General features: G+C 47.1%; 1 protein-coding gene across 5 annotated transcripts in view; it reads left to right on the top strand.

Moving 5' to 3' along the window:
- DIS3L2 (DIS3 like 3'-5' exoribonuclease 2) overlaps positions 1-14,608 on the top strand; it is a 384,538-nt gene that overhangs the window by 280,650 nt on the left and 89,280 nt on the right. For all 5 annotated transcript variants that reach the window (XM_056819939.1, XM_056819938.1, XM_056819942.1 and 2 more), the window contains one exon: positions 11,536-11,769. In XM_056819939.1, coding sequence (XP_056675917.1) covers positions 11,536-11,769 — 234 coding nt within the window. The remainder of the gene's footprint in view (positions 1-11,535; positions 11,770-14,608) is intronic.

The following is a 14,608-nucleotide window of genomic DNA, read 5'->3' as shown; positions in this document are numbered from 1 at the left end:
CTGAGCTGCAGAATGGCTGACCTTGCTCTCACAGAAGTTGGCCAAGCTTTTGTATTTCTCCTCTTGTACGTTCCTTGTTTCTATCTTCTGTCCATTCTTTTGGGGTTTTTTTGTTCTTATTTAAAGGAATTTTATTTTCCCAATTACATGTGATAATTTCAACATGTTTTCCCAGATTATAAGATCCAAACTGTCTCACTCCCTTCTGTCCTCCCATTCAGAGAGGGTAAGCAATTTGATCTGGATTATACATGTATTATCATGCAAAACAGACTTCCATATTGGTTATTGTTTTAAGACCACCCTCATACAAAACCAAATCCCAAAATCCAGCCCTAAATGCACTGCTGTGAAAGATAGAATGCTTTGATCTGCATTCATCCGCCTCCAACACTTCTTTCTCCGGAGATTCAGGATTGTCCCAGATAATTGCATTGCTGAGAGTAGCCAAGGTTTCACAGTTAACATGGTACAATAATGCTATGACTATGTACAATGCTCTTTTGGTCCTGCTTATTTCACTCTGCATCAGTTCATATGGATGTTTAAAGCTTTTTCTGGAATCATCTTGCTTATCATTTCTTATAGCACAATAGGATTCCATCACCAAACTATACCACTGTTAGCCATTCCTCAGTTGAAGACATCTTCAATTCTTTTGCTACCACAAAAAGAGCTGCTAGAAATATTTTTGTACAAGTATGTCTTTCCCCTTTTTTATGATCTCTTTGGGATACAGACTTAGTAGTGGTATTATAGAATCAAAGGGTATACAGTGGGTAAAGTTCCAGATTGCTTCAAGAATGGTTGGCTCCATTCACAATTCCACCAGCAATGCATGAGTGTCCCAATTTTGCCGTATTCCCTCCAACATTTATCACTTTCCTGTACTGTTTTATTGGCCAATCTGATAAGTGTGAGATGATACCTCAGTGTTATTTTAATTTGCATTTCTTTAATCAAGAGAGATTTAGTATATTTTTCATATGATTATTGATAGCTTTGATTTCTTCATCTGAAAATTGCTTGTTCATATCCTTTGACCATTTGTCAATTGGGGAATGGCTTTGTACCTATCTTTTCAAGGTCTAAGATAAATAGGCAGCTAGGTGGCTCAGTGGATATAGAGCCAGGCCTAGAGATGAGGCCTGGATTGAAATCTGGCCTCAGATGCTTCCTACTCCTGTGATCCTGGGCAAGTCACTTAATCCCAATTGCCTACTTTTTACTGTTCTGCCTTGGAACTGATACTCAGTCTGTATTCTAAGACAGAAGGAAAGGATTTAAAAAATTAATTTGTTACAGCAGTTTCCTCTTTCTCCATTACTAAATATAACATTTCCCCTTCATAGTGGTCAGAGCTAGGCAATTGAGGTTAAGTGATTTGCCTAAGGTCACACAAGCAGGAAGTATCTGAGGTCATATTTGAACCCAGGACCTCCCATCTCTAGGCCTGACTCTCAGTCCACTGAGTTACCTAAGTAAGCTGCCCCATAACGATTTTTTCCTTGGATTTTTTCTCTTGTGAACTTTTGAGTATCTCAATAGCTGTTCTTTCTACATTGTAGCTTTTCTCTGTGGTATTTAGTTTGATAGAGAGATGTGAGTAACTCCACCCTTCCCGCAATCTTTTAAGAGTTCTTTTGTGGGACAGCTGGGTGGTTCAGTGGATTGAGAGCCAGGCCTAGAAATGGGGGAGCTGGGTTCAAATATGGCCTCAGACACTTCCTTGCTATGTGGCCCTCGACAAGACACTTATTGCCTAGCCCTTTCTGCTCTTCTGCTTTGGAACCAATACACAGTATTGATTCTAACATGGAAGGTGAGGGTTTAAAGGGGGAAAAAAAGTTATTTTGATTACTGACCAGAGGCCTTTCTTTCCTATATTTTAATTCATGGGCCAAAAATTAAAATCAACCTCCCCCTCCCCACCCCCTTCCTTTTTAATCTCTTTCTTCTTCTTTCCCTCGTAGTGATTTGGAATACTGTTTTGGACTCCCTCTGCTCTCCTAGGTAAACTCACGCAATGGAACATGGGTGGAATTTGAGAGTTCCAAGCTTAATTCTAGTTGTTGGGGAATAATAAAACAGATAATAGGATCATGGGATTTAGAGATGACAAGAACCTTAGAGAATTTTATGGATGAGGAGACTGAGGCCCTGACAATTCAAATGACTTGCTCAAGCTGCTATAGGTAATAAATAGCAGGCGCAAGATTGAAGCACAAACAAAACCAATGCAGCTTAAAATGAGAAGAAAAACAAGTAAAGGGGGGAGGAGGGAAATCTTTGCACCAATTTTCTCTGGTAAAGATCTCCTTCCCAAGATAAAGAAGGAGCTGATTCAAATCTGTTAAAATAAGGGCCATTCCCAAATTCATGACTGTTCAAAGATGATGAACAAGCAGTTTGCAGAGGAAGAAATCTAAGGTATTAATAATAGCCATATGAAAAAATACACAAATCACTAATAAAGAAATGCAAATTAAAACAACTCCAAGGTTCCACTCACACCTATCAGGTTGGCACAGTTTGCAAGAAAAATAAAAATAATAAATGTTGAAGGGTTGTAGGCAAACAGTAACATGAATACACTGTTTAGATCTGTGTTATGCCTCAATGGCTTTTAGGCCCAGTGAGACCATCTTAATGGTTAACTCGCTCCATTTTTTGCCCCTTAGACTTTGGTTATGATGCATGAGCCCTTACAATATTTTTCTCTATTTTCCTCAAGCAATCCCATTTCATTTCATCAGTCTTTTTTCCGCTACTGCAGTGGGTCATGGCCTGAAAAAAAACCCAACCGAGAACCCCTGATTAGAACTCATTTGTGAAAAGTGACCCCCTTCACATCATTTTCATCCAAAGTAGGAAACATGTGAGAATCTTTCCATTTAAAAGCCTCTTTTTGGATTCTCAATAGAGACGTTTTACTTTCTAAGAGGGGAAATGACCTTTCGAAACCACTCCTGCCCCAGCTTTGCCCAAATAACCGAAAAACATTTGAGGTGAAACTGGCAATCTACGCCTGAGTAATGCAAAGGGGGGAACTTCCATTTCCCCCTACATGACCAGAAATAATCCTCTGCTGAAAACCCTTCAATTTTTTACATCTGCCAGTTCTTCAAGCTAAAGTGAGGACCGATTTTACAAGATTTGTTTAGCTTCTTCTCTTCTCCCCTTCAAGTCAGAATGCGAGTAGTCGCTTGGGATCTGGGTTCTTTTGTAACTCTTTTTGAGCAGGCCTGCCTGGGTCTGCTAAACAACACACCTGCTGGTTATCTGTATCTATAGATAAATATAGACATAGGTATGGTTAGAGAGATGTAGATAGATAGATAGATAGATAGATAGATAGATAGATAGATAGATAGATGGATGGATGGATAGATAGATAGATAGGTAGATAGAGGGATAGATAGATAGATAGATAAGTAGATAGATAGATAGATAGATAGATAGATAGATAGATAGATAGATAGATAGATAGATAAGTAGATAGGTAGTACGGACATAGAACAGATGAGAGGCTTCTGCCAGCTAGGCCAGACAGGCCTTGGGAGGTGCTGGCCTGAGACCATACTTCTGCATGGGCCCTGGGTTCTGATTCCGTATTTGATACTCTTCAGGTGCTCTTGACCAGGTCACTCCATCCTCTGGGCCTCAGTTTCCCCCTCCATAAAGCAAGAAGGTTAGGCTTAGCAGCCGCTGGGATGCCTTTCACTCTTGGTCTGGAGCCTTTTCTACTTGGCAGATCTTTCTGCCCGAGTTTTCACTCCACTGGTGAGCCTTCAGGACCACCTCCCCCACCTCTTTGGGGGGATGGGGGGAGAGAGTGTTGTACCGTGACAAGGTCTACCAGAGGGTTTCTTTAGTGAGAGGGGTTAAAAAAATGTTTTCAATTAACTAGGTCAAATAAAAGGAAATAGGTTAGATTTTCTTAAGTTAATGGTAGTAGGGAGGGGGAAGGAATAAGCATTTATAGAGGGCCTACTGTAGACCAGGTACTAGGCTGAATGCTTTATAAACATCTTATTTGAGCCTCCCAACAGCTTATGAGGAAACTTGCGGCAATAGAAATTAAGTGACTTGCTCAGGGCCATATGGCTAGTAAGGATCTGAGGAAAAATTTGAACTTGGGTCTTCCCGACTCTTAGATTCATCATTCTACCCTCTGCACCACCTAGTTGTTTCCTGATATCAGCAGCAATCATAGCAAAAAGGATTTGTTTCCACGAGAAGAATACACTCTCTAAGGATTATGGACTTTCTAAGATATCCACATCCTCAAAGGTTACTTTCTAGCATAGCTGGTCAGAGCTAAGCGTGCTGATTTGAAGCAGCCTCTGGCCTGTTAGATCAAGGACCAGCTCGTAGCATCTATTAGCTGGGTGCAGGTCAGGACACATCCTAACCCTGACCCTGGCCTTCCTTGACATTCCCCAGACCTGGGATGGTGTCGTCGGCCTAGGGATCTTGGAGAGAGGGGCTGGGTGCTTGTGCTTGTGCTGCCCTAAATGCTCTAGCTCGCACCTTTCTCCACCTTAGACATCACAGAAACAAGCACCCTGAGGGGTGAAGGGAAGGAGAAGCTGTCTGCCTTGGTGTTGGTGGAAATGCTGATATAGCCTAAGGAAATCACAGATCCTTGAATCTGTGAAAATATAAGTTTGGTATAGAGCATTTAGTTGGATTTTAAACATTTTGTTTTTGTTGAGATTAATCTTACAATTTTTAAATGACTATTCAAAAATTCTCTAATGATAATTTGTTCAGTCCTTTTTTTTTTCCTGTCATGCTTGACTCTTTATGACCCCATTTGGGGTTTTCTTGGCAAAGATGCAAAGTATTGGGGTGGTTTGCCTCTTCCTGCTCTGGCTTATTTTACAAGTGAGGAAACTGAGACAAACAGGGTTATGTAACCTGCCCAGGATCACACAGCTAATAAGTGTCTGAGGTCAGATTTGAACTCAGGATGTTGAGTCTTACTGATTCCACACCCAGTAGTACTCTATCCACTTGTCTCCATTTCTCCCAGCTAGGAAAAGTTGCTTTCAACTATTTCTGGAGCCTACTTCCCTGTTTGCTTCCCTTTTGAAGCCCAGGGTTGCTGTAAACCACTCATTTACTCAAGATTGTATGTTAAGCACCCTGCAGGCTTGCAGCAGTTCTAGGTCTATGCCTGATATCCCTTCAAAAGGCTGACTGTCATCCTGAGCCCGTCTATGGTTTCCCAAAATGTCTCTCCAGAAAGTTGGTGTGGACGATATATGTGTGATTTGCCTGGCTTCGCCCTGTGCTGGGGCTCTGGTCTCGGTGCTGAGCCTTACCTGGAGGCGTTGGGCTCCAGGGGCCTCCCACACACAGATCTGGCTGTTGCTGATGACATTGTCGTTTATTTAATCTGGATGGCATGGAGAAAGTGGGCCTGACTTCAGACAGAGCCTAGTTACCCCAATGCTGAAATTAAGAAAAGGAGAAAGGGAAGATGGGATCTTTTTTTTTGGAAGTATTGTTTCTGGTTCTCCTGATGACTTGTTACACGTCTCTGTTTCCTTCTGCCTTGGCTGCCTGCCCTAGCTTTGTTTGGGCCTTGGGTCCTGCCATGATTGCTGCCCCGGAACTCTCTTCCTCTTGGACCAACCTCCTGGTCTCACCTTCTGGAATCAGGCCAGATGAGGGTGGCCTCTCTGACCTTCCCTGAAAGAAGATTGTCAGGCTTAGCTCTGCCTGTTGAGAAGGAAAAGAAAACCTCCCCACATGGCAGGGACATGTTTCTTAGAGACTCTGTGTGAACGCTGTCCCATTTCCACGACCTTCCAAGGTTTTAGAACAAGCCTGAGTTTTAGGAGCCCCCCCCCCCCCACACCTGACATTCTCACCACATGACTGGGGAGCCGGGGACCTGCAGAGCTCTTGGAGGGAGTCTTTCCCCTCTCCTTTAGGGCACAGTGAAATGATTAGGTTATCTTAGGATCCCCCTGGGAGGTCGGCTCTCAGGCTAAGGACTGGATCAGAGGACCCTGGAAAGAATGTCTACGAGGAAACTGCAGGAGTCCTTGGGAGCCCCACACACAGAGAGAGATTGTGGGTTCTACCTAGGATGACCCAGTAAGGCTAGGGAAAACTCCCACTGGAAGTAATGGGGCTCAAATGGACTAATTAGAGTACAGCCAGCTTCCCATGAGGTGGCCTAGAGGAGAAGCATGGCAGGCTTTTAACACTCAGTAAATTCTCATCTGCTGGAAGGTCTCCACATGTTAACTGTTGTCCCTGGCTGAGAGCTGAGAAAGTTGTAATTGATTCCTGCACTCAGCACAGTAATCACATGCCTGGAGCATCCTGACCCTCTGACAGAGCTCTGCACATGCTTGCTGCATGCAGAGGTGTGGAATGGAAAGGCCTCCGAGGACAGGACAGCCTTGAAATGCCAGGGAAACTGTGGAGCCACTTTGGGAAACAAGCATGAAGCAAGGCCAGATGGGACTGGAAGGGAAGGGAGAGCTTCACTTTTGTCTAAAGATCCTAAAAAAGACTCTCCATAGAGAATGTGATGCCAAACTTCAGAGCAGGGGAGGGTGGAAGAGAGGTAGGAAGTAACCCAGGAAAACCTGAGACGTCACAGCTTCTGGTCCCTATTGTCCCAGGGGAAGAAAACTTTCCCTGAGAATTCTTCCCACCAGGTATATGAAATGCTAAAGTGACAATGATGATGGAGGAGCCTGGGGGATGGGGTCAGAGGTGGACCCCCTGAGCCTTCTCCTTGGGGGATGATCCTGGTTATTTTTCTGTGTAAGGGGGGAAAGGGATTAATTTTTAAAGGGTTGGATTTTATATTTTAAGAGTGTGGTCACCAGGAATTTAATTAATTCCAAAGAGATTTTATTTACAATTTCATTACAAAATGTAGAAAGAGTGAAGCAAGAAATCAGAGACAGGATAAGGTAAGATATCTAGCCTCAGCACTAAGTCATTTATCTCTGGCAGGGAGAGTTAGTTTCAGCCAGCCTCAGCAAAGCCAAGGACACAGGAAGCCTCTCTCAAGAGTAGGTCTTTCCTGAGGCCGGTCTCTTCAGAGAAAAACCAGCAGTTAAGAGTCAGCCTTTCACTCACCACGTGTCAGTCCAGTCAGCAGATGCTTTATCAGCCTCACCAGGAAACAGGGTCTCAGGTCCTGTCAACACTCTAAGGAATGAAGAATTTTTTTCTCACAGGAAGTAACAGCTCCTTTTAAAGACATTTCCTTTGCTTCACTTCCTGTGTCTTCCCCTAATTTTACGTCTTCCAATCACAGTTGATGCTCTGCTCTAGGACTGCCCAGAAGGCAGTCAGTCAATTCTGATTCATCACCCACTATCGCACATGTGAGTCACAGACCTCCCCCACTCAAATGTGAATGAGGTGTTTACACCTTTGGTGATTAAATCTAAAATGGGCAGATCTTCATACTCAACTTTAAGTAGGGTGTTCTAAAAATAGACAGGGGTTACAATTTAATCTTTACCATCAGAGGAGAGTTAAGTATTTTCATTGTTACAATCAGGGGAGTGTTAAATTTATTCTTCACATCTGCCTTAGCTCAGTGCTGAGCTGGAAGAGACAGCTGAGGCAGAGAGCAGACCAAGGGAGGGAGGATGACGCTCTGTAGCAGCTCATCTTTTCCCTCACCAATTATAGACACCAGAGCTTGGGACAGGACCTGAAATCCAACAGCGTTTCTGGACCTCATTCTGCTAAGATGAGCCAGTGCTTTGGAAGGGTTAAAAACCAGACTTGTGGACAGAGGTTTAGTGAGGACAGATCTGGCTGGGAAGCCAGGCTGACGCACAGAGGACCAGCCTGGACAAAGTTCTGAAAGTCTCTCGGCTGTCAGGGATGTGTGAGATTCTGGTGCTTATTCTCTGCCCAGGTCATGGAACAAGCCCAGCTAAGGCTCCTTCCTTTGTGGGGAAAGGTGGTGATGAGGGAAGCCACTGAGGGAGCGAATAGACATAACCATGATGTCTCTTCCTCTCCTTCTAACTTCATGAATTATTAGGAAATAAGGTAGAATCAACTGATGAGAGCTAGAACCCAGAGGATCTGTACCCTCGCTGGTCCCCACCCCTTGGAGGAGCAGTCTTCTTGAATATGGTTGCAGACCCCCACCATTTTTACCCTGCCTTCTTTGCCTATTCAGTCTCCTGGCCTCTAGACATCGCCAGGTCCTGCCCCTTCCCCTGACCTGCTCTCCTACGTGTCACTCGGTGGTCACAAGAGCCTTATAGAAGGGGCACGTGGAGGGGGAGGGACATATGAAGAGATCCTGGGCCTTGGGGTGGCTGAAATCTGGGGCAGGTACAGATTGCAGTTTCAGCTCTAACCCTGATTGATGTTATTTACATTTGACAAGAGAGTAATGATCATAACAGAATGTCCCAGCTCTTGCTCTGCCTCACGCCTGCTATCCCAGAAGGGTTTTGTTCTAAGATGTCTCTTAGTGCTTCCTTCAGCCAGAGAACACCGCCACCCCCACATAGGTAGAGGTGGGAGAAATGGAATCCTCCTTGCCGTCCATCGCCACTTCCAGATTCTTCCCCTTCCTCCTTCACTCAGTAACCGCTCTTCCTTCAAGGTTCATGCTAGTTCCTCTCTCCTACTGTTAAAATCCTGGTAGCTGCTGCCTACTGCCCCCTGCCCCGGTCACTCCCCTTCCTTCCTCATGAGTTGGATTCCTGGCTTACAGGTTTTCTCTCTTTTCCAACCCCTGCCCTTTACTAGGGACTTGAGCATACACACGATTCTCTCTCAGACACCCCAACCCCTCGGTCCCACCTCCACCACATACAAAGATGGTCATGAGCCTTCTCGCATCCTCCATCTTGCCCTCACCCTCGGGAGGGTCGCTTCCAGGTTCAAGAATTCTGAAATCCCCTTCTCTAACCGCAGTCGAATGGCTTTTCACCTCTCTCCCTCTCCGCCTCCCCTTATGGAGCCTGCTGCTCTTCGTTCTCCCAGTGACCCTTCGTTTCTTCTCTTCTCATCTGGACTCCTCGGTCCCTATCGTGTCACTGATGACACCTAGCCACGCCTCAGCTTCGGGACCCCCCGGGCCCCAGCCACCACCACCATTCGTCGCCTTTACCCGGGCTGACCTCCAGGCTCCCCTCGCCTCCTGCCTTTCAGACTCCTCAAACTGGATGTCTCGTCGATGTCGTAAACTCAATAGGTCCAACATCAAATTTGTGATCTTTCCCCTCATCCCCCAAACGCATGTCCTTGTGACTGCAGAGGACCCACCACCCTCAGATCCTCCCGGAAGGCCTGCCAACCTCATCTCTGCTGCGTCTCCCAAATGCATCCCGTTCTCTCCTCTGGCACGGCCTCCACCTGGTATAGATGGTTGTCGCCTCCCACCTGGACTATGTTAAGTGGCTTTCCCAAAGTGCAGGGCTAATCACGCCCTTCCCCTACCCATTGCCTCCAGGAGCAAGTACAACCAGCTCCACTTGGCATTCAAGGCCCTTCCGTCACCTGCCCCTCCTGCCTTTCCAGGTTTCGGCCATGCTGGCCTCCTGCTTGTTTCTCAAACGAGACTCTCCGTCTTTGGGCTCTGGGAATTTTCTCCAATTGTCTTTGAGTCCCAATGAAAGTCCCCTCTACGGAAGCTTTTCCCAACTCTCTGAGTTCTGTGTCTTCTCTCCTGAATTGTTTCCTGCGGGCCCCTTAGACAGCTTGCTTTGTAGGTAGCTGTTGGCATGCCATCTCTCCTGGCCGACCGCACGCTCCTGGGGAGCAGGGGCTGCCTTCCCTCCCTTTCTGTATCTCGGCACTCAGCCCACTGGCTAGTAGGAGCTCCATAAATGTCTGGTGATCGGCTGTTGGGCCTTTCCTCCCCTCTCCCTTGTCCTTTCCTTCCCTTTCCTCTCCTTTGCCCCTTCCCATCTTTCCCTTCTCTTCCTCCTTTCTGCCCTTTTGTGTACATTTAACCCTCTGACAGTCACCCTGGGGGTGACATAGCTGGTCCGAGCTTCTAGCCAAGGCCTGTGGGGCAGCTGGGGGTCTGTCTTAGAGGACCGCCGAGGCCATTGGGAAGGAAGCTGGTTACTTTAACCCTCTGCGGGCTCGTTTCATGTCACAAAGTAGCTGGGGAAGTCCGTGGGGCCCCTGGGTAAATTATGTTTGTGGAGCCTATGATGCCGCCCCAAGGGGTGCCAGGCACTGGGCTTAAACCCTTTATAGTGATCACCTTATTGGGGCCCTGGGAGTATGAAAACCCCATTTTACAGATGAGGAAACAAGCAAAACAGGATTAAGAGACTGGCCCAACATCACGCAGCTAGGACGTGCCTGAGGTCAGCTTTGAACTCGGGTCGTCCTGACTCCAGACCTGGCACTCTGAGCACTGTGGAGCCACCTAGCTGCCTCCCAGGGGATCACGCTCATGTCACACATGTCTCGTCACCATCCCTGGTTAAGAGCAGTGTCAAAGGAGGCTACATCTTGGTGCCTGCTTAGCTGGAGCTGTGATCTCAAAGCCTCCTCCAGAGCATATCCGAACCCATCGTGCCTTCTTGTGCGGGGCTGTTGGCACGCCCGCCTTTCAGTACTTGGGGCACAGTCCTCCCCTCCTCCACTTGTGCCTAAACTTCTTCAGGCCAGGGAGGTTTCATTCGGTCTTTGTATTCCCAGCATGTAGCTCCAGGCCCAGGGACTAGAAGGGACTTCAGGACAGCGAGGAGGTGCCACAGAGCAAGCACCAAGTGCCGAGTCTGGTCAGGAAGTCTCGAGTTCAAACCTCGGGCACTTCCTAGCTGTGTGACTCTGGGCAAGTCACTGGACCTCTGCCTCAGTTTCCTCAACTTTTGAATGGGGATAATAATAACCCCTCCCTCTCTGCAGGGTTGTGAGGCTCAATGAGTTCATCATTGCCAGGGACTTAGCACAGGGCCTGGCACACAGTAGACTCTAGAAACATGCTATCCATCAAGAAGTGGCTGCGGAGGGATTAGTAGAGTGACATTCAAACTGGCCACCCCACCCCCATAACTGCTGAAAAGTTCATGCCAGTCCCATTTGTAATCACGCTATTCAGAAATATAATCTCTCTAGCCATTCAAATACTCCATAGCAGGCATTGTGGTATGTACCAGAGACAGACACAAAGAGAAAAGTCAAATGGTGCCTCCCTTATGGAGCTGACAAGCCTTCAATGTGGACAGAGTGATTCAGGGAAAGTGTCTGTCTGCCGGAGGTTGGAGCTGGGCTTTCCAGCCGACAGCTGTGAGGGTGAGAAGGGCACCTAGAGATGAGGAGCGGATGGGCACGCTGTCATTCAAAGGGAAGAGACCCCCCCCCAAGCTGGTGTCCAGAGCTTGAGGGTGTGCCCCAGGCTCCTGCACTAGGAGCAAGCAGGAAAGAAACAGTAAGTAGCGTGTCTGTCCTCCACATCTCCAGTCTTTCCTTGGGAATTAGGGAGTGATATCTGTTACTGAAGTGGAAGTCTGGGGATTTTTCCAGTAAAAATGATTCTCTGCCTTCTCCCCGTCTTCGCAGATCCTTGACGAGTGGTTCGGCCGGACCATCATTTGCTCCTGCACAAAACTGAGTTATGATCATGCCCAAAGCATGATTGAACACCCTGACAAGAAGTTCCATGAGGATGAGCTGCCTCCTGTGTCCACAGACCACCCCATTGAGCAGATCCATCAGGCCATCTTGAACCTCCATGGGATCGCCACACATCTGCGTCGGCAGCGCTTTGTGGATGGGGCCCTTCGACTCGATCAGGTTGGGTCCTTTTTCCCATATGATGGGGGTTGTGGTTTTTGGCTGAATGGGTTGGGAGTGTGATTTGCCAGGAGGGCCCTGCCACATCTGACTTGCTCTGGCAGACATGGGGTCCTAGAAATGCCCATCTGGGTCTGGGTGGGGTCCTGAGGACCTGCCTGCTAGGATTTGTGGCATTCATTTCCTTCTCAGATCTAGGGCTGAGCTTTAAAAAGAAGAAAAGGAAAATGTACTTTTTCTAAAAGAATTACACATGGACTACTTGGGCAGAGTGGGCAGTAATGCATCTTCCTCTGAGCTGACCACCTCTGGCTGGTTAAAGTAATGTCCCCCAATCAGTATGCCACGCCCTAGCAGGGCATGCTGAGTGCCTTCCATCCTTGCCATCTATAGTGGAGGCCTTTCCTTCCATGGAGACTATTATAGTAACACCCACCTAGCTTCTCTTGGGCTTCTATCCATCTGTCCATCCATCTGTCTGTCCATTCATCTGTCCATCCATCCATCCATCCATCCATCCATCCATCCATCCATCTGTCCGTCCATCCATCCATCCATCCATCCATCCATCCATCCATCCGTCCGTCCGTCTGTCCATCCATCCATCCATCCATCCATCCATCCATCCATCCATCCATCCGTCCATCCATCCATCCATCCATCCGTCTGTTCACAGCACTCACAGCACTGCTTGGAGAGGCTCCATACCCAAACAGCAGCTTGCTTGTAGCGGTGACTCTCAATGTTTGACTCTGATGGATTGTGCATGTGGAGAAGCTATGTTTTTCATCTGTTCAATCTCTGATCCTTCCTTGGGATGATTGAAGGTGATCCAGTAGGATGTGGGCTCGCATGGGAGGTGGCTCACACTTCCTTGGCCTGATGTGAACTTGTTGAACTAAACCGTCCCCCTCCGGCCTTCCTAGCTCTTTATTGTCTTTAAAGCTACTTGGAATGAGGAAAAGAGGGTTTCTGAGAAGAGACTCTGGCTTCCGAGTGGCCACAGCAGCTCAAGTCTGGGATCCCTCTGCTGGGGGTTGGGAAGGGGCCTGCTGGTCGACTTTACTCTTTGCTGGGGTAACTTAGTGTCACCATCCCTGAGGGCCCACATGACAAATGAGGTTAGTCTCAAGAAACATGAAACAAAAAGGTCTGGGAAATTCTCCCCATGTCTCCCACTTCAATTTTCCACTTCATTGCCAAGGAAGTGATGGCTGAGACACAAGAGACAGAACAGCAGGTCTTGGCTTGATAACAGCTGTGGGTCCGTCCAGAAGATTGCCCCCAAAGTGGATCTCCAGGGTCGCCAGGGTTCCTGAGGCCTTGGAATTCCTGTGTGTGTGAGAGCTCTTTGTGGTAATTTCCTTGTTGTTTTTATTAATGAAGCTTTCACCAAGACCCCTTGACTGGCTGCCATCAGCCCACTGGGGAGAGCTGAAAATGGCAAACTCCCAGCTTCATGTGGCATGGGAGTGGGGGATTTAGGGAGGAGGAGGTTGAGGGGGAGGTAGGTCAACAAAAAGTCAGATACTGGACTGTGGAGCACATTTTCAACTGAAAAGAGCCAGTGACCGTGTTTTCATATTTTAACTGCCGGGGCGGGAAAGAGAGACAGGAAAGCTCCCAGTGCCCTCCAGTTTCCCTTGTCAGAGGACCCTGGAGTTAGAATCCGTCTATGGCTAGTTACTAGCTATTATTAACAAGTAAAATGTGCTAAATCTCCCTAGGTACATGCTTTTGTCTGAGGTTCAACGGGAAATGACATGGTGTAGAGAAGACTTAGAAGGGGGATTTAATGTTCAGCCCATCTGGCCCTGGGCCACTAAGAGAAGCCACTATGACACCAAGTTCTGCCTTTGCAGACTGCATGAGTTTCTTTTCATTAAAAAACTAACTTACATTTATGTAAGACTTTGAGGTTTTCAAAGACGTTTTCATGATGGTAGGTAGTTCAGGTTTTATTTCATTTTTACCATTTTACAGATGGGGAAACTGAGACTCACTGAGTTTAAATGAATTGCCTAATGACACTTGTGGAAAGATGGACTACTAGCACTAATGCAAGGGGCCAGCTTTGTGGTCCCACTTAATCTTCACAAAGTCAAAATACTCTGTCACCTCTCAAAGGTGACCCAAGACTCAGGAGACTGAAGAAAACTAAAATGCTGTGGGTGGGAGAACAAAGGTTTCTTCCTGGGCAGGAAGCAGAACAACCAGTGTGAGGACTGAAGTTTCTTCTAAGAGTTTCCTAGCAAGTGGCCCCTGCTAGTCTAGTGCAGGCTGGATCTTAGGAAATTAGGAGGGAGGCTCTCCCTGAACCAGGATCCCTACTGGAAGCTCCTCGCTGATGACCCAGGGAACTTCTGGCTCTGTTTCCAGGTGGCTCAAGACTGACGACCACTTCCTGGTCTTGGACCTCTTACCTTTGACCTCGACTGAATTTTGTCCACTGAGGAGTGTGCAGTTGTTCTATTGATCTGTAGTTAATACGCGATGTCAGTCTTGTTTCCTTTGAAGTCTGCTGGATGTGGGGTACTTGCAGTGTATTCTGTCCAGTGCCTACACCTAAATAGTGGTAGAAAGATATCTTAAAGGACTTGCGTGTCCTAAGAAGGACAAGTGGGTCAGGGAGTAAAAGGTGTCAAAAGACTGGGCTGATCTCCAGAAACTAGAAAGAGGCCACAAGAAAGCTGAGCTCCAGAGCATTTGGGAGAGTCTTCATGGTGGGCACCTTCCCCATCTTGGTGGTCTGGCCCCTTTGGCTACAGGCAGGGGAGACCCATGGAGCTCGCCTAGAATCATGCTTCTAAACGCATTGAATAAAATGCAGAACATTAGA

Source organism: Monodelphis domestica, chromosome 2 (genome assembly GCF_027887165.1).
Source record: "Monodelphis domestica isolate mMonDom1 chromosome 2, mMonDom1.pri, whole genome shotgun sequence".
In the NCBI taxonomy this organism is placed as follows: domain Eukaryota; kingdom Metazoa; phylum Chordata; class Mammalia; order Didelphimorphia; family Didelphidae; genus Monodelphis; species Monodelphis domestica.
The sequence above is the reverse complement of the archived record's forward strand: the minus strand, read 5'-3'. Positions and strand labels throughout refer to the sequence as shown.